Consider the following 20,550-nt stretch of genomic DNA (forward strand, 5'->3'; position numbering starts at 1 on the left):
CTCAAAGCCTCTTTGCAACTTAATTGGAATATCACGTCAAGAGCAAACTAAACAAGTATTGCTGTTTTAATAATTCCATTGTGGGCACATACCATAGTATTTTACCAAATCCAAACAGCCTACTGACAGAAAATCAGAACAAATAATATTGAAAAAATAATACCTCTCTTAACAACACAGCTTACTGTCTAACCCGTTGAGACTAAAAACACTTTGCGAACCGCAGAAGCATCGTAGAAAACCTCAACAGCGCGCGCGCCTGCCTGCCTTCCACTGGAGCTCACACCAGCACCGACCACTGCCCACACAGAAAACTGGTGGCAGAATTATTTCCGCCCCACTGACAGCGGTGTGTATGCATGCGCAGTGCGCGTGTCAGTGTAAAAACAGCGCGAGTGTGCATGCGCTCGTGGCTCGTGGCTGTTTCTCTCTTCGAAAGACCAAAGGCATTTTTTTTTCAGCTTAGCAATCCCCCGCTGATGAACAGTTTCTGTGGCAATGTTTTCCAATAATAATGCTGCCATTGTGACTTCATTATTGATATTTTGTCCCTTAAGTGTCACAGTGAGTATTTGTTGACTGACAGGCTTAAACAATGTGCGGCATTGTTGTGTATTGTCCGGGGATTATTGATTCAAACGTTTCGAACATAAGCAACTGTTAAAAACGTTCGTAAAAATGAACCAGGGGTTGGTTTGATGCTAAATGGTATCGTATTTGTTGATGTCATCTACATTTGACGTGTTAACCCGAATTGAAAATGGCACATATGCTACAAAATGAGTAGAAGATTTGTTTTCCTGGACCAACGTTTGCACAGTGCTGGAAAAAATTAAAACCGCCAAAAACGATTTTTGTTAGAATATAAATTTGTAGGACAACTTTTTGTAAAATATTATCACTGTTTGTATTTTATCTTAAAGTTACCAGCAATTGGGGTCGCCAAGTAGTTCTAAATCTAAAGGTCGTATTCTCCTCTCAGTATAACACAAAGCACGTTTTTGGTCGCGTATATATCCGTACACAACATTTTTGCCCTCACCTCCACGAAGAAAAACTTTGTCACCTTCCAAAGTTTTGTTCTGGTTCTGTCATTGTTTCGAAGTATGAAATTTTCTGTTTTGACTCATAGCCGCTATATGATAAAGCCGCATTCAACTTCAAACAGTAACTACGTAATTATGGATGACCTCATCTTTCCGAACACATTCCTGTCAATTTAAACGTCTGGGCCTCTTCAAAAAACGGTCTAGTCATACCCTTGTTTTAGTGCACTTTAGTTTTACTCAAAATTTGAAAAACTAAATATGTAACAACAATTCTTACATTTGTAACGCTAAATTCAATATTATTCTTCAGACAGTTTCATATGAACTTGTTAAAAACTATATAGTATTGACTGTTTTGAAAATTTTGAACTGCAAAGTTTGCGCAGCGCAAGTCAATATTGAATTGTCTACCTTGCTATCCGACTTAAATCGAAATGTCTAAAGCGCACTTGTAAATTATGTATGAAAGCATAAACTTGACGCGAACCCAATTTATATAGGAATTTCCGAAAGGTAAAACAACCTAAATTTTGTTTATTTTTCATCTGTTTTGATAAGTGGTAAGCAGGCCGGGCTTTGCTGGGATTTAAACTCTTATTTCTATGAGATAAAGTCGACTGCAACAACCATTGAACAACTTTAGAAGAATTGCTTTGACAAAGTTTTATTACACATAAGGTTTATAGAGTAGAGTAGACAATGGAAAAGTACATACAAGATTCAAAGTTTAAGTAAATAACATTAAAAACTGACTTGGAATTTTAACGCAAACAATCAAAAAAAGATCATGCAAAAATACATTGGGTTACGCACAGTTTCAGTGTTGGCGGAAATACCAAATAAGGATGTTATGCAACGGTTGAGTTAAAAGTTGATAAAGTTAATACATATAATCTTGTTGTAAGTACTATGCGAAAATTTTATTAGTTTTTTCATGGGGGAGAATTCACATAACTAATTGAACATCTAAGTAATGTTAAAAAATTTACAAACTTTCTTTTAAAAGTTTTACAATAATAAACACATGGAAATTGCCACGCAAGCCTAACATGCATTTACGTAAGCAACACTGTCTGCAAGATTAAATGTATTGCACATTGAAAACAACGCGTACAAGCTGATACATACTGCTTACATATAGAAGCATCAATTTCCGTTTAAATTGTAAAGCACATTAAGATTGCTAATGGATCTAGAATAACGTCTAAATGGCTCATTTGTGCAATATTGAGGTTAGTCTTTATTGGTAAGATCTTGTTTTGATTTAAACTGGGTATTGCGTTGTACATATAATTCAAGGAAAAATCGTGACGTCATCGAATAGAATCGTTACAACATTACTGCAAAGTTACGATGAGCTTTGTCAAACTAATAGATAGGAATTCCAGATATTTCGAGCTAGTATAATTTCGTCGCGACTTTGCGAGATACGCAACAGAATAATCTGGTTACATACAAAAAATGTCCAGGTGGGAAACAGCATTCATTTTTTCAAGCCCCAAAGTGGATCTAGATCGGCGAACGGGTCGTTTGCTTTAACTTGCGCTCCTAGACCTGAACCAGCGTCTTTCGGCCTAAAGAAATCGGCTTTAGTTATTTTCTGTCGCTCCTTAGCGTCGGAAGCGCCCAGCGTAAAAGATTCCGGTGTTAACTGCTGCAAAAGCGAATCGCCCGGTTTTCCGTCCAACCCTGACGCCTGCTGTTGTCCCAAATCAATCGAATTTCCAATCAACTGCGGTTGCTGACCTGGGGCTTCCCCACGCCCGGTGACGTCACATAACCTTCCTTCGTCATTGCAGCTGCTCACAATGTCAGGTTGAACGCTGGCTGGTGACGTCACGTCGTTGCTAGGCGACTGAGCGGGAGCAGGGTTCGGTGGAACTATTGTGCCTTGCACCAAGTCGCTCATGTTGTTTCCTATCAGAGTTGCTATGTCGGCTGGGGCGTTAGGGGCTGTCCCGGGTTCAAGGGGCAATGGCGCGCTGTTGGGGACATTGAAATGTGGCGCTGACGGGTCAGAGGGATTCGTCGTCGGTGGCGCAGTCTGAAAACCAGTTAAATGGATGTGAATATGCACGTAGATAACATACTTGTTTTTGGATACTATACATCAATGCGTTTAATATTCATTCAACGCAGACGAGTACGACAACATGATAACGGGCAAGAAATTAGTGCTGTGCCACCAGTTTTTTACTAGAGCTTATTTTGTCCACAAAATAAACCACTTTAGAATGCATGTGGTTAGCATACATAAAGCTTCCAAAGATATCCTGTAAACAAATTTATTCGTGGAGCAAGAAATCTTGTTGAAAGGTTGTAGCTTGATTGAGCGTCGGTTTGTTTGGATCACGTAATACGACCTGTTACCGACGTTTGGTCACGATTTCGTATTACTGCTACCACATTATGCACCCACATAACACAGATGGTATTATGCCTTCCTTTACAATATACATTATCATGTGCATATAGGTTTTAATATTTACATTAACTTCATAAAAAACATACAGCAAACCGGAAATTCCCTTCGGACAGCTAAAGCTGGCAGTATTTGTCAAAAGGCGATGCATGCTTCGAACTTTAACGTTTAGAGTTACTTACATAATAACCTGATTATTTAGTTGCTGTGCGCAAATGCACGCGTTGACATTTTTAAATACGTACTGGTACAAGTATATTCTATGCCGCAATGGCTTCTCATTTTTTAGCCTTATTGCTTTTTTGCTCTTTAAATACGTGTCTGTTTGACAGTTGGACTTCGTTGTTATATTAAGTGGGGTTACGCATTTGAGAACTGCTAAGGCAGTGGTTTCTAAATTTACCAACGAATTCCTTACTAATACATTCTTATTTGTCCCCAATGAACTACACAGTACAAAAGAACATTTCAGCAACTTTACAGTTTTTTTTACAAAGCTTTAGTGTCTAATAACAAATACATGAACCAATGAATATTAATCCCTCCCCGGTTGAGAACCACTTTGTTAAGGTTTAACAGCAAATAAGTGTAATTAAATTCAACCAACAAGTACAAGCATATGCTTTGTGCAATTGCATGGTCAGCTGCTGAAACTTGTCGAAAAATGACTGGAGTAAACGGACCAACGAATACAAAAAAAATCTGCATACAACAGAGACGACAAAAACAAACACCTGCTCATTCTCACCCGACTCCTCCTAGTGGTGAAACGACAGCATTAAAAAGGTCAGGTTTAAACAAAACATTTTCTTTATAGTGATTTTTTAACACTTGACCTACCTTGTCGCTCGGTCGTACAGTCATCTTTTCTACGCTTGCGCGAATTGTCGACAAAGCACCAGAACCAAAAACATCAAAGGTCTTCCCGTCGATTTTGTGGCAAGGAGATGCCTACAAATAAGGTACAATTGACTATTTAAAATATTTTAACCACAAAAGACCGTATGGTTTCAGAACCTCTATTACACTAAGTATTTCACTAGTCTCTAGTTGTATAAAACCGGACACGAACCAAAAAAAGATTGGGACTTTTTCGATGGACTGTTAGCATTTTACCTGTGCAGGAGTTGTTGGCTGTGAAGATTTCTTTTCAATTTCAACACCTCGCTGGCGTAATAAATCAACAGCATGGAAATAAACAAGGTCGTAAACAAACTTTAGCTGGGCCTGTCAAAGTAGGTAAAGACAATTAAGTGCCAGTAAGCAAAATACCAAATTGCTAAACCAAAAAATAATTTACACCCAAAAATCAAGACTACAGTAAACCCCGGGTAAACCGGTTTCGGTTAATCCGGATCTTCGCATAATTCGAACAAAACTCGAGATACAAATGATTTGTAATGTGGTAAGACTTGAACTAATCGACATATATGTCGATAGGTTAATGCGAAACTTCGCCTAATCCGGCCAAATTTTAGTCCAAACGGGTCGGGATTAACCGAGGTTTACTGCACTTTTGCAGGTACATATAGTAGTAACTTGTTAAACGCGTGTAGCCTACTTTTTCCTGCAGCATAAATTTTCGTCTTTGTCTCATCTTGTTGACGACATCAAGCACTTGGGGAATTCCCTGTCCTGCGTCAAGTTCTTGCACACAAAGGTAAGCGGCACAGAAAGTTCCAGTGTGACTGACGCCGTCCCTGAAAATACCACACTTAATATTAGTATTCCGACCCTCAAATCTAATGGTACCTAACAGTGTTTTTATTTGCATGCAAAGTGTCCAGTTAATTTGAAATGATCAGTTTTAAACGAACCACTGAAAACGCTTAACCATTCACATCGTATATATTGTACTGAATGCCACAAAACAGGTAAGATAAAATCCACCAATATTTCTTTCAACAAAAGGTAAACCAAAGGCTAGAGGTAGTCTCTGGTTAGACTCAAAGTGTATGTTTAGCTGTTTTAAGGGCATAAATGTTCAAGCATTATTAGTTTTTTCTTGTTTTATGTTTAAAAGGAGGGTATTTCTTCCTAAAAGACGTATGGTAGGTCTGTAATACGTCAACGTTAGGGTGATGCCATTAATAACAGCATTACACTTGGAAGTATTATTATTTTGGCACTTACTCGCAATGGACAACGATGGGCCACTGTAGATTTCGTTGTTGTACGTGAAAGTTGGACACAGTACGCATGAATGATAACAAATCTGGTGTCGAAGCTGGGAGACCGCTGTGAAATAAAACCATTGTTTCACAAACAGACCGAGCTTAATTAAACTGCTTACATTTTATACAGCATTCCTATCCACTATACGGCGCTGCAGAGACAGTTTATTTGCAAAAACACAAAAACGTTCAACTTACTGTTCGGGCCATGCGGTATACTGCAGTTGTGTTAGGGACCTCGGTAAACTGTGTTTCACATGTTTCAGTGTGAAGGTCCGTTCAATGTAGCTTCCGTGCACACGACTCGTTGTGAACGTAACACACAGCGGTCCATGTTTTTGTGGAACGTTGCGATCATCTGGCCAATATTTCGCACATTTCTACAAAGAAAACAAAAATTTACAGCTTTATACTAAAAATCGTTTACAAACTGTTGCTGTTTTGACCACAGGACAAATATAAATACACTAATAGTAAGTTTCTACCTTAGGTACGTCGTTCTTTGACACCAACATCACTATCAATGTAACCTGGTGCTCGTGGACCATCGTCCAAAAGTCGGATGAAGAAGAAGGCAGCGGAGATTGTGTCGCTGAGGATAAATTAAGTTTGAACAATTTTTAAAAATAAGTCACTTAACCACAAATATTTTTCAACGATGTAAAACGGCCTCAATTACGCCAATTCGGTAAATCCATACATGTCATAAATGTCAGACCGTCACCTATAGGTAAATTCTGTTGGCGTAAAGAACCTATCACACAAAGTTTGCTGAATACCGATGGAGGGCGCAAAGAGCATTTGGAAATATTTATAAGTCAATTGTGTAAAAATGCTAGCGGTTAGCGCTTTTAGGGTGGGGATGAGGTTTTCTAATAACAATAATAAAATCAACTTATAAAGGTAATTTAAACAACTGTGCTGTTCACACCGTCTATCGGTATTTAGCACACTTGGCCTGTTGTGAGTTGTTATGTTAGTAGCTCTACCTATCTTTAAATACATTTTAGATACGCGCTTAAGTATAAACTTTGTTATGCATCTGGCATTCACTAAGCAACACGACCTGGAGTTTACTGATCATTTAGCAGAGCACCTATTTGGATCGACTGTTTTCAAAATCGACCAGCAACAACCAAGCACCAACGTGAGTGTGGCATTCCCACACGGTTCGATGATTCATAATTAACCACATTACAACAGCGATTACCATCTACAGCCTTCCAAAGGTCGAACACACCACGGTGTATATGCTTGAACTAGTCATCGTCTTACATATTTCACATTAATTTTGTACTCACCGATAAATCGTGGACAAAAAGGAGAAATTCCGTCAACCAGACTCGCATTGATGTAGTCATCTTTGGTTTCCTTAAGCACAATACGGCTCTGATCGAATGGTAAGATGTCTTGAAATCTGTTCTTGTAGGAAGAACATCTCCCGATCGCCGTGGAAAGCTGACGTGCATGTTTTTCTTGTAAGTCCGAAAGCTGCTTCCAATCCCTTCAAGTAACAATTATAAGTTGGCCGTTGTTTTCGTGAATGGTATATGTCAAAAAAATATGGTTGTTAGATTGCCAAACGCTTCACAAGCATAAAATGTGTAAAGCAGAGTCAGAGAATATACCCCAAAAAATCGAAATGATTTTTCTTGCCAAATATTATCAGTGTCAGATAAAGGGTCTGCTGGCCTGTAGGCACATTTTATAAGTGGCCCGAAAATCAGGGTTGCCAACTAAAAAATTAGAATTATCACTGTTGCCTAATCATTGACTGATTTTAAAGGGGCCTGGATTTTTGACTGGCCTGTAGGCACGTGCCTACTTTGCCTAATGGTTAATCCAGCACTGCATATTAGCATGTTTCAACAGATTTCGAAAACTTTACAAGTGAACGTTAAGAGAGTCACATACACAACTTGTCATATGCTTTCCAATCAGCACCGGACTTAGAGTTTGTTTGGTAAGAGGTATAAGCAAACACAGTATCGTTGATGTTAACAACTACAAATCAATATAAAGGACCAATAAAAACAATATTTTTGGAATCAGTTAAACGGACTTGTCGAGCTGACAAAGCGTCCCAGGCTGTTTGGTGAGTAATGACGAAACTCTTTTCTGATAAACTTCAGTGTCGGTTTTGAACTGCATCAAATCTGCTTCACTCTTGTACGGGATGTCATCAAATCGTCTGACTATCATTGCTTCTTCCAAATCGTCCACGATCACTGGAACCAACATCTACACAAATGTATGGATTTTATGGTTGGTTCTTTGGTTGATGTGTAAAAATTACTTCTAAAAGTTTTACTCACTGGGTTACTCTGAGCTGGCAATCCACCAATCGGAGTTTCAGGGCTTGCATTCAGTATTTCGTCGGCTGAAGTGCTTGAAATGGATGGTTGTAAAACTGAAGGTGGTGTGTATGTAAGACCAGCTAAATCCGCACTGGGTTTCATTGGTTCAGGCAGATGATTCGCTTTAGCTGCACCAATTACTTGCGGAGTGAGTGGTTTGTTAAATGGTGTCGACGGGGGTGGCTTCGTAGCACTAGGTTGAAGAACTTGTGTTTGAGATGTTTGTACCATATTTGGTGCTGAGTTGTGTGTTGGTTCCAATGGTTTGCTGGTAGTTTGTGGTGATTGATGCCTTGGTGGTGGTGCACCATAATTTTGTGACTTGGGTACCACATTTTGGGGTGTTTGAATTGTTTGAGAATTAGTTGCATAAACAGCAGCAGGTGGTTGTCCTTGGTAGGGTGAAGAAATTGAACTATGTGTTGTTTGGACTGGTTGCTGCGGATTTGGTACGACGTTTTGAGCTGGACGCACAAGTTGGTGCTGACCTGTTGGTTGTTGCGTGTAGGCTTGTTGAAATCGTTGTTGTTGTTGCTGTTGTGGTTGTGGTTGTGGTTGTGGTGGTTGAACTGGTTGTTGCACTGGTCTGATTTGTTGCTGCTGAACTATTCCATGGGCTGGTTGAGCAGGTCGAACAGCTGGTTGTATATGTTGCTGTGGTGCATTCAAAGGTCTAACTGGTTGTTGGTTTTGCAACGGACCATAATTTGGTTGTTGAGGCCGAACTTGATTTTGAGCTGGTGCACGAACATGACCCTGACCTGGCCCGTAACCTGGTGAAACTATTCTTGACGGTGCAGAACCTGGAACCATGTTAGGAGGTGGTTGTCTGTTCATGATCTGCCCTGCCATTGGGGCAGTTTGGTGTCCAGCCGGATTTGTTGCAATCATGCCTTGTGGACGCTGACCAGCACTTTGTGTGCCATAAACACCAGTAGAAGATACAGGCTGGTGAGACGGAACACTCGGTCTTTGTGCACCAGAATTGTGTGGTTGCTGCGAAGGTGGTGTTGGATATCGAGCTGGCTGCCGTGTTTGTGGAAACTGGTTTTGAAATTGTTGACGAGGCATTACGCTTGGGTTGTTTATTGTTTGCGGAAGAGGAGATGACACGGCTGGATAAACGTGTTGATTGGTAGATTGTTGGTTTGATGGATAGGAAACACTCGTTGGTTGCGTTTGGTGCGCAGTGGGGGCGATGCCTTGAACGTGTACCTGCCCTACACCAACATTTTGCATTCGAGGATTTAGGGCTTGGTTGGCCCCATGAGATGTGGTCATTTGGGTAAAAGCAGGGTTCGGTGGTCCCGATAGTTGACCAGATGCTTGTGGCATACCAGGATGGTGTTGATGTTGACCAGTAAACACAGAAGGCTGGGGGTGCTCCACATACGACTGCAAAGGTTGAGTTATCGCACCAGTTTGAGGTGCCACACCCCCTGGGTGAATTGGAGGACTCATAGGGGAATTCGGGTAAGCTGGTCGGGTGTTTTGGTTCAGATAAGGGTTGTGAGTGCTAATCGGCTGTTGGTGTGGTTGCTGTCTGAACTGCTGCTGTTGCTGTTGCTGATGAATTTGTTGATGATGCGATGGTGGAGGTAACTGCTGCTGCTGCTGTGGTAAATGGGGTCTTGGCTGTAGCTGCTGTGGCATCTGTTGTTGGTGTACACCTTGACCACCGACCACCTGGGAACCATGTTGTATTGTACTGGTTGGCACATGATGCGATGAAACTTGCTGAAATGAAGCAGAAGTTTGGTGGTGTGAGTATGGTTGATTGGTTGTGTGCAAACCAGTATGAGCACCATGCGACAAATTAGCAGAAGCTTGTTCAACCGGAGACATTGGTCCTTGCGATGGTGGTTGGTAATTATTGGGCTGTGAAATTGGAGCATTAGCTGGTGGAGGGTGGTTTGCGAACTGGTGCTGTTGGCTCAAAACTGGCCCAGAACCAGTAGATGGTTGGTAGTTGATTGGTTGGGAAATAGGAAGATTAGTTGGTGGAGGATTGTTGCCCAAATGTTGCTGCTGGTTCGGAAATGATCCTGGCCCAGTTGGAGGTTGGTAGTTTCTTTGGTGCAAACTAGGATCTGTAGGTGCAGGATGGTTTGCAAACTGGTGTGGCTGGTTTTTTGGTGGCCCTGGACCAGTGACAGGTGGTTGGTTCATTCTTTGTTGCACTTTTGACATGGGAGGCATTGGATTATGGGAAACGTTGCCAAGTGTCATTGAAGGTAGAGTGGCAGATGGTTGCAAGGAAGAAACTGCAGGCAATGAAGTTGGCAAACCACCTAAAACATCAAAATACAAAATGGTCTCATACATCTAAAATTTAAAAATACAATTTTGAAAAAGGAGTAACAAATTTCTATCACTTTGACACTTCATCAAATCAATAGACGTTTTGATGATATTGTCACTGTTCTAGATTGAATTTTTTTTTGGAAACTCAGTTGCAATAAATAAATCAAACCTGCAGTTATTAGTTTTATTTTAATACTTCGTTTGTGTGATTATTTTACTTTCAAATTTTGGCAAATAAAATATGTAATTAAATTGAAATTGTTCAAACACTCTACAATTAGCTTTAGTCTGAAAACAATTCTCTGCCATGCTTACCAGCAGGAAGTCCTCCAGACATTTGCAGAAACCTTAAAAATGCTGGATCATTGAAATCATCATCCATGCCATCTGCGAGTTCACTTAGTTCGCTTGCTGTCAGACCAAGCCCAGGTACAGCAGCTATTTTTGGGACAGCAGGAGTGGTCTGTTTTGGTTTGGGAGCGCTTGGACGGGGTGGAGGCTTTTTAGCTTCTAGTCTGTGCAATGGATGAAGATTGGTCAGTATAACATAAGGAAAACTTAGAGAGCCAAACAATTAGCCATCTGATGGTAAAATTTGAATTCATGTTTGACTATGGTTCTGATTTAAGTTTAACTGGAACATAGTCAGCGAAATTTTTTGGTAAAGAATATTGTGAAACATGACAGTAATGTTTAAAGACAAGTTGTTGAATTATCTGAGTCTATGGCTTCTGCAACACACACACTGATACTGTCGGCCTTTCTATGACATACTGTGTTTTATGGGGTCTTTAGGATACAGTCTTTAGGATACTTCAAGTTATATTGTCTATTTGAGTGAACAAAAAAGCAACTAAGATCTATATGAATACAAAACGCATAGTGAAACATTTGTATACAGTAGTTGCAGGCTAGCAAAGCTAAGCATAAGAAAACGGAATTGTTACTTTTCCATTAACTTCTTCCTCAGTTTGGAATTCTTCTCATGAAGTGCTGTCATCTTCTCATTAGCTTCTTTTACTTTATCAAGCAAATCTTTAAAGAAATCTGTTCCATCCTGACATCGTTTCACTGACTTTTTGTATCCATCACATGACACCAGAAGTTGGTCCATCTTGGTCTTAACACTGGTAAAAATACATTTCAAAAAGTTAGTTTCTTTGCGATTGCAACCTTTTGTATGCGTTTCTAAAGTTGACTATAAATGCTGATAATACCAACAGTTTGTTAAAATTGTAATGTTAAACTTAGTTGCATACTTTGATCAGCTGTATGGTTTTAATCAATGTTTTAAAAAATGTATATCTAAATTATAAGCTGCAGACAGTGCACACTGTTTCGACCTATAAGGTCTCATTATCATTTATTGGCTCATATGCTTTTATATATCTAAATTATTTTCTAAAACAATATTTCTGCAAAAAGCAGATGCAGACAGTTTTAGCAGAAGACAACCATTTATTTTTTACAGAACAAGCTTATTAATAAGTAATTCCGTCAGGCATAACCACTATTGTGAAACATTTTCTAGAGAATATTACTTACTGTTCCTTATGAGCATCAACTAGTTTTCGAATTCTGCTGTAACGCACATTGACTTCAGTTACTCCATCAAGTATTTTACGTTGAGCCTCCAAATTTAGCTTAATGTATTCGATCGTGGAGTCATGTTTCTTCAACTCTTCTTTAAACAAGTCCTATTAACATAAATATAATGTAGTTTACCAACAAATTTAATAATTATAATGCAAAGAACAGGGCGATGAGGCTAATGTGCCAACTTATAACAATGAGCAAAGCAGCATCAATACTGCCAAATTGTCATGGTCAATCGTCAAAATATTGTTTATTGTTTCTTAAAATTGCTGTACTATTATGTTTGAGTAGTTTAAAGATAATTCTATCACAATAGAGCATTTAAGTTTCCACAACATTATTTTGGCTTATCGCCATTTTTACCCGTTTAATCAGTTTCTCTTCTTTATTGGAGTAGAGGGGTGAGTTGCTTTTAATATTTGGCAATCAACCACCAATGATGTATAATCTACATTTTTAAATCCTGTCAGCCACTTCTTTTTAAACATAGATAAAGAAATGTTTTAAACAAAAGTTATGTTTCCCAAGTCAAACTTACTTCAGCTTCAACCCCATGATTGGTGACAAGAGCTGAGGTAACATCATCTTCTTCAAGTTGTGTGCGAAGTTGAGCAACCAGCGATTGCCGTTGATTCTCCATTTCTTTTACTTTATTGCAAAGTTTTTTAACCAGGGATATATCCTCATAATCTGTGTCGTCTAAAAATTTTTTTTGGATAAAAGGGTTTGTACTTCCAGTGTTGCATTTCCAGTGTCTTTTTAAAGGTAAAGGGCATTTTTAAACAAATATTAAGTGTCAAACTGTAAAGCAACACTCGTTACATGCAAGGTCTGTTTGTTTCAAGAAAGTTATATTGGAGCAACCACAAATGTACAGCAGGTTTAAAAAATAGCTAGTATTAAACATGAAATATTTCAAGGATAAAAAGATTCTCAACAAACTGCCCCTATGCTCTTTAATCAGAGCAATTGTAACAAACCTAAACCAAAAATGTTTGTTTAATATAATTTGTTTCAAAATGCCTAAAAATCCAATGACAGCAAAAACAAGCTCTAGATTTTACATACTGAGCAGCGCGGTCATCTTTTTGCAATCGCAATGTGTTTTTATCGCATCAAGACCATCAGAAACAGTTTTCAGGTTGGATATGTGAATGCTGGATACGGTGTGCAGTTGGTCGTTCATCTGTCCTGCCTGGAACCATACATCAATTATTTATTTCACCTGTTCAGTTCAGCATATGTTTAGGCCTGCAAAGAACTTAAAGAAATGAGGGATTACTGAAAGATATTTGATTTGGTACAAAAAGAGTTACCTGAATAGAACTAAAATAAAGATTTAAGCAAAACAAGTTTTAATGTCACCCAAAGTGGAAAATATTAAATTACTTTGCAAAAAATTAGGTTTAACATGGTTGGATACTTTTATCTGCACCCGGTTAAAAAACAAGAACATTAAACAGTAGTATTAGATAAAAGGATGAACAGTATTAGATAAAAGGATATAGATATGGCTGTAAATACACAAGAACATTATACTCATAAGTAACTTTTATGACCAGTCAAGTCGGCTTGGGTAAGCAGAGTATCAGCGAGTAATGCGTAAAGTTGTACTAAAGGACACCAAAAGGGTATGTGGGATGGTTAAATGGGGGCAACAGAGGCAAACATTTTAAAGCAAGTTTTACAATGCAGGATTAAAGCCCTGTAGCAACATATTAAAGTGTTGGTTTTAAAATGTGTGCATTAAATTTAAATTTTAACGTTCAAAATATATTGATGCAGCATGTCAAATAGTATTTGAATATTTGTAAACATGGTTTATGGATCCATTAGCCACAATATTAAACGGATTTTAAAACAACATCTGTTTAATAGGATTATGCATGAAACAATGCCTGCAAAATCAACAATTTTAACAAATGGAAGGTGTTTGTTTGCAACCTGATTTACAGATTCAATGCTTTTTTTATCCACTCACAAGTGGTTGTTAACATAAACAGGTCTCTATACTTGTTAAGATGTACTTTTAAAAAATGTGTAGCTAACCTTTGAATGAACATCACGACAAACTTCTAATTCATTTTTGATTCCTTCAATTTCATCTGGTGACTCAATAGTTTTGCCACATATATCCTGCACAAAAACACATACAATATAACTAAAATCTTATTTAATTATTTAGTGTTTTTTGGCTTGGTAATTTTTTACAAAGTTAAGAGAACTTTCCACACAAGGCAGAAGTCTATATGGTACGTAGTACGTTATTCTTGCACAAATTACGATGTTGAAGTTTAGGGATGGGCCAGAACTGCAAAGGTTCTGTTTGGTCTACCACTAAACATCTTGCGTTAATACATCAGTGCTCAGTCGAATATGCTTGGTACTTGGGTTCTGGCATGATTCGTATTGATGTTTATACCTTGACTTTTTCACTTTGTGATTCTTCTTCTTCAATAATGTCAAAAGTATCATGAATCAGTGAATCAATGTCCATAAATCTGTCTGATAATTCTGTTAAACATTAAAAACGTTATATAATTTAGTGCAATTCTGAAAATAGACATCCCTAATTATAAGGCCTACTTGTATATACAGCCGCATGCTACGCTTCAGGCGGTTAAATTAATCGATTATTGTTGTAACAACGTCCATTGTTTTAGCATTTTGTTTCTTGACAGTCTGGCTGTTGCATAGTTCCTTAACAACTGAACAGTTTACAGTCAGTAAACAGTATATGTAATGAAACTAGATTCTTAGTTACATATTATTGTCTTGTGTAGATTTTAGCTGTAGCCTAAGTGCACTGTCACATGCGCCGCGTATACAACTACTTTCAGAGCACAAACAAGAGCAAATTTCGCATTGAGTTGTAATGTGAAATAAATTGCTATAATTTTTTATGTTGTATTTTTTCGTCTTATGGGGAGGAATGAATAGTTCGAAAATAGCGAAGGGAGGAATGTAACAAAAAAGGTTGGGAACCACTGCTTTAGACAATTGATCATTTTTATCCCTGAAAAAGATTCTATTAGGGTTTACTGGAAGTTTCAAAGTAAAAACACTAAATCAATGCTGTATTTACAAATGCATTCCGCTTTTATAAGCATCATCAGTGTGAAACGATTTTTTGCTTAACACTGTTTCTGTTTTTCAGACACTGAAGATGCTTATATACACCAAATGCATCCATTTTTGCAAAACAACAAAAATACAGTGACTGATTTAGTGTTATATTTTTCCTGCAGTCATAAATTAATGACACCGAATTGTCGCAGTCATTTGCTATACTTGCATAGAGATTTCATTATTAAAAAAAGATTTACTCTAAAGGTTTAATGCCTTAAAAACCAAAATTGTGATTCACAGTACGTGCTATTTCATACTCAAGCTGATGGCTAAACCCCAAACAAAAATAAACAAACCAAGCAGTTTGGGGTTGTTTCTTATATATACCTGATATTTTATTGCAAATTTCAGACAAACAAAATACCATTTTTTGACATACTTAAAAAGTGATACAAACCTTTCATGGCGTTGGTTAATTCTTTAATTGGAGTTTGATTGACACTGAGTGAGGCGCAGTGTTCGATTAATGTTGGGTCTAACTTGTCCTCTTCCTCAACTTGAATTAATTTATCTGGATCTAGTTCAATCGCTGACTTGAATTGTCTAAATATAAAGATTGTCGTTTAACAAATAGTTTCTTTCTGGCAAGAAATAAAACGTAATGTGAAGAAAAAATCCAGAAAAGCCAATTTAGTGTTGTAATAAATACTGGGATCAACCCTGAGTGACCAGCAATCATGGTATACTTATCGATAAATCATAGTATGCCAGGCCTATGAAAGGCTCTATACTGAATCAGTCGGTCTTCCAAGCATTCCCATATAGCAAGGCACAGACTAGAAAAATCTAGCCTGAGGTGGGATTCAAACCCCTTTCAAATGATAGTGTTGTAATAGTAACTTTTATGGTGCGTTGTTGAGTTTGTTTTTTATTCTTGTTGCCATTGAAAAGTAAGATGATCAAACCATATTTTGGGAAACAAACTTCAGATACTTGCATTAACCTAGAAGATTAGGAATTTACTTACTCCAGTATTTCATCTTTATCGTCTACTTCACTTAGCACAGAACGTAAAAGTTTCGCCTTCTCTTCACTGAAAAACAAATTTTTTTTTATCAATCATCATTACCTAAAACAGTCTATTCAGTATGAGAATTACACCGAATAAATAATGAAAGCCAAGTGAAATATTTCAAGTCATTTGCATATCAATGCTGCATATACCAAACTTCCATTATGAATAAGGTTAAACATAAAAAAGTTTGATACATTTAGTTATTAAAACAAAAAAGCTAACAAAAAGACTGAGGGCAATTTGAAACTAATAGCAAAATCCCAATAATTAACATGTTGACATTGTTCCAAAAACCAGCAGTCAAAAATAAAAAAATTCCAAGAAAGTTTTCTGCCTGGTTTTTACATTCATTTAATTGGAGAATGACACAAGTTGCTGTCAAAACGTCATACAAATATATTGGCTGGTTTGTTTCTCTTTGACTAAGAAAACAGTCTGAAAATGTTACAATATGTTCAAGTACAGCTAGAACACCGACCTGTATGATGACGCAGCCAAGTGTGCTTCCATTGGAACAAGTTTTGCAAATATATCTGGTCCAGCTACTGAACTGTCAGAAGGGTCGAGTGGAACCAATTTAACCAGTGAAGCTCCTTTTATTTCTGCTAGTGTTGCTTTGTCAGGAACTCGATCATGGTACACAAATTCATTGTCTTTCTTCACACTGTTATACCTAATAGCAACATAAAATTGCTGAATTAAGTTATGTTTTTTATGTAGCAATGTACGAATACATTCCCCTTACTTTACATTTCCTTACATCTGTGAAAAATTTAATGACAAAAAGCATGTAGTCTACAGTACCCAATTAGTAAATATACCCAAAATAGTAAATCGGTAGGCCAACAAATATGTATAAACTGCATAAGTACAGATATACATATAGAGCAGGGGTTCGTAACCAGGGGCGCACACACGCAAGGGGTGCGATAACTTTTCCTAGGGGGTGTGGGGATGCTGAATCATTAAGATTAGTTAGGTCTGTTCTATATAAATACAAAACCCAGGGGGGTGAAAAAATTGGTTGGTGATTTGAAAGGGGTGCAGCACGGCAAAAGGGCTAGGAACCACTGATATAAAGGGTCAAATTGTGTATTTATAATTTTACTGCCTAAACTGCTACATGTTTTTTTGGTATCCATCCAAGAAAATAAATGTAAAGATTTTAAATTTTGGGGGAACCACATGAAAGAAAGTGCATTAGAAATCTAGCCACATAAGTTTGTATCTTACTTCCCAACGATGACATCGGCTGTATACTTCAGTGCATCGTCAACTTGTCCTTTAATTTCACTTTTCAAAGTTTTACATATTTTTCCTGCTTCCTGGTAAAAGTCAAGAGCAGATGCAAGGTATGACTCCCCCTCCCCATATTTCTCTTGATCCCAACTGCTACAACCCAAGTAAAACTGAAAATGATTTTGAAGAGTTTGGTTTGTAAAGATTTTTAACTACACAGTATATCCGTTTTTACAACATATTATGTAGCATTTAATAAATAAAAATAAAACTTTTTGAACGCAAATGCTAAATATGTAGCCACTTATATTACTGATGATGATGGCATGAGTATTTCCTGAAATGTTTGAATAATAAAGCCTGACGCTTTTTATGTCTATTTGGACTGTTAAATTTGTTTTAAAATGCTATTGTTGTATTGTTGGAAAGACATTTTTTATGTTACTTTAAATGGAAGATTATAGATTTTGGCATATGAAAAAGGATAACTATGCCATGCATATTATGCAGCACAGTCATGAGGTAACACAGCATGGCATAAACAGATCTCTTTCATTTACATGTCCTAATGTCATAAAACTTTACCCTTTTAAGAATATCACATACAAAAGTTGACTTTCAACAAGCCTATTGCATTTTCTTTCTTGTTGATATAAATTTGAACCAACAAGAACCAAGCACAAAAATATTAAATACACATGTAATGAAGGAAATGAGCATGGCAACTAAAATGCCAGAGTGACATTTAAAAAAATACAACTCGCAAGTGAGCACTTTCAGTTTGTATTGCATTCTTTATACAGGCCTGTCCACAAAGCAGTTGTAGATACAGATAAAAAATGTTAAACAACCATGTTGGCTTGACACAACAATAAGTACTTAAAATAAACTTGATTTTACCCTTGTTATAGCTGAGTAGTAAGCGATTTTAAATGTAAGAAGTTTATTCCAGGCTTTGCTAGCAGATGAACCCATGCAGTTTGTAGCTTCTGAGTTACTCAAGCTTGTTGATGCAAGTTTGTAATAATCCACAACCTGGTAAATGGTGGATTTACAAGTAAATTGATATGTCTGACTGAATGATGATTCGTTAATTTACCACACAACTTTTGTTAACCTTTTGTAACTTTAAAACTTTTGTTAAGTAAGTTGTTGTACAAATAATATCTATATTTTAAACCCTCACGATTAGCTTCGGAGGATTTATTGTTCAACAAATTACAAACAACTTTTGTCACAATCCTTCTTTATTGTTATTAGGCATAAAACAAAATCAGTGAAGTTTGCATCCATGTTGTTACCTGTTGACTGATTTTTGCCACCACATAGTCTTTTCTGTTGTCTAGAATTGATTTTTCCCATAAGCATTCCTGTCCCTGGCCCTAAACCAAACAAGAAAGTCATCATAAAAACAGCAAAAAATAACACACTCCACACATGTGCAATCGGAATTCAATATTCTCTAATAGCAATACAGGAAAAATCCAAACCATTGCTATTGTTAAAAATACTTTTCACATTAAAAAACAAGTGATTAAAGAATATGTAGCAATATTATTGTGCGCAATTAAATTTTGGTTTGTCACAAGAAGCTGTGGTGGTTACTTATCCCACAACAGCCAGGACACATGATTTCACAAATAATGGCAACATTTTTTAAACTAGCAAGTAAAAGTCAGTATTGCAAGACTAGCCGACTTTTTGTCACAAAAACAAGCATTGAAAAATTACTGGTGTAACTAATAAAGGTTAAGGACTTACCAACATTGTATTGATAAACAATTTCATCATAAATTGACTGGTTTCAGCTGAAAGGGTAGTGTCCAGATGATCAGCCAAGTACTGAAAGAATCTTGCAGCAAATTTAAAATGTACACATGCATTTTTGGTTGCTTCCTCTGAGGTTCTACTTTCCATTGCACCAAGATGAGAATAACAGGCACCTAAAGACAGGAGCCAAGTAATTTTCATTCAGTTTTATGCAGACTGAGTTCTGAAGGGTAGCGTTTCAATAATTTAAATTTTTTTTAATACATATTCTACTATAGCAAGAAAAGGCTACGCACACTGGAATTGCTGTTGTTCAAGTTTGAACATGTATGTACTTCTATATCAATGGGCTTACCTATGTTAAAAATTATCGCCACTTGCTCAAAAACAAAAGTGTTGTGTTGGTTGTAGACTCCAGTAAAAGAATCAGACCTGAAAGAAAAGACCAACTAAAGTATTTTCAACAACACATCAATCACACCAAGAAATGTACATTTTTTTAATTGTAAATCTTCCAACATTATTACAAAATTTGTATGGTCAGTATTGCTTAAACAACAAAAATTAATGTTTTGATGTGGGGTTGCTGTATCTACTAAACAATAAAATAAACACAGAAATCATGCTTGTTTGGCCAAAAAATTAAAAACGCTTGGTACCAACCATATAAATGAGCACTTTAATGCATTTTCCCCAGTAAACTGGAATCTGCTTTGCATGTAGTGAAGCTGGCCATAGTATTTTTTCAATGTATTGCAACCTTCTGAGTCAGGATTTCCTATTACTTTGTATGCACTAGTTTGTAGTTCCAAAAACTTGTTAATGCAATCATCATACTTGTGGGGATCATCAGAATATTGCTCAGATATGTGCTGTTGTAAAGGGACAAAAAAATAAGTTGACCGTATTAGCATTAAATGTCAGTTTTACAGTATTAAAATATTTTTTGTCTTGTCTATCCAAACTATCCAAACACTTATAACATTTAATAACAGAGTTACAACTTAACTTCCTAAAGACATTTTTAATTCTAAAACATTACTTTTCGGAGTTGATCCGCAATTTGTTCTTGAAGTTCTTCTCTGGCACTTTCCGGTGTGGTGTCCATCCAATCAATGTTGCCATGGTTATCCTTCATCTCTATCTGGAGCATGGGGAGACGTGGAACCCCCTCCATGATTGACCTTAGTTTGATCAGTTATTTTCAAGGAATTTAATCTTGTCAGACAAAAATCTGGTGAAAGTAAATGAAACCAGGTTGCACATGTAGCCCTCACTGTATGCAAAAAAGTACACCCAACTTTCCAGCCGACCAACTACACAATAAGCTTTATAACCTGCTGTAGCTACAGCATGTTTGGGTTAGTCTACAGAGTATGGCAGCTGCACGTGCAAGTTGTTTTAAAACAAAATGTCCCAATTTTTATAGTAAACAAGTATTAGTCTGCAGACTGATGCTCAGTTATGGTTTACTGATTGTGCCCTCCACTTTTTT

At 37.2% G+C, this 20,550-nt stretch overlaps 1 protein-coding gene across 1 annotated transcript; it reads right to left on the reverse strand.

Moving 5' to 3' along the window:
* Window positions 1-1,697: 1,697 nt before the first annotated feature.
* Window positions 1,698-20,309, reverse strand: LOC145225641 (tyrosine-protein phosphatase non-receptor type 23-like). The gene is made up of 27 exons (XM_080092228.1): window positions 20,098-20,309; window positions 19,719-19,927; window positions 19,411-19,487; window positions 19,047-19,228; window positions 18,587-18,667; window positions 18,186-18,320; window positions 17,280-17,455; window positions 16,525-16,719; window positions 15,999-16,064; window positions 15,429-15,574; window positions 14,325-14,416; window positions 13,952-14,038; window positions 12,971-13,097; window positions 12,441-12,601; window positions 11,852-12,003; window positions 11,254-11,433; window positions 10,622-10,821; window positions 7,961-10,293; window positions 7,708-7,886; window positions 6,947-7,149; window positions 6,131-6,237; window positions 5,844-6,025; window positions 5,605-5,709; window positions 5,033-5,171; window positions 4,588-4,698; window positions 4,312-4,422; window positions 1,698-3,093 (listed from the first exon to the last, which is right to left on the reverse strand). Exons 1-27 carry the CDS (start codon window positions 20,230-20,232, stop codon window positions 2,533-2,535), a joined length of 6,432 nt encoding a protein of 2,143 aa, XP_079948354.1. The 5' UTR covers window positions 20,233-20,309; the 3' UTR covers window positions 1,698-2,532.
* Between the last annotated feature and the right edge of the window lie 241 nt (window positions 20,310-20,550).

The sequence above is a fragment of the Phallusia mammillata genome, chromosome 1 (genome assembly GCF_965637545.1).
Source record: "Phallusia mammillata chromosome 1, kaPhaMamm4.hap1.1, whole genome shotgun sequence".
Lineage (NCBI taxonomy): Eukaryota > Metazoa > Chordata > Ascidiacea > Phlebobranchia > Ascidiidae > Phallusia > Phallusia mammillata.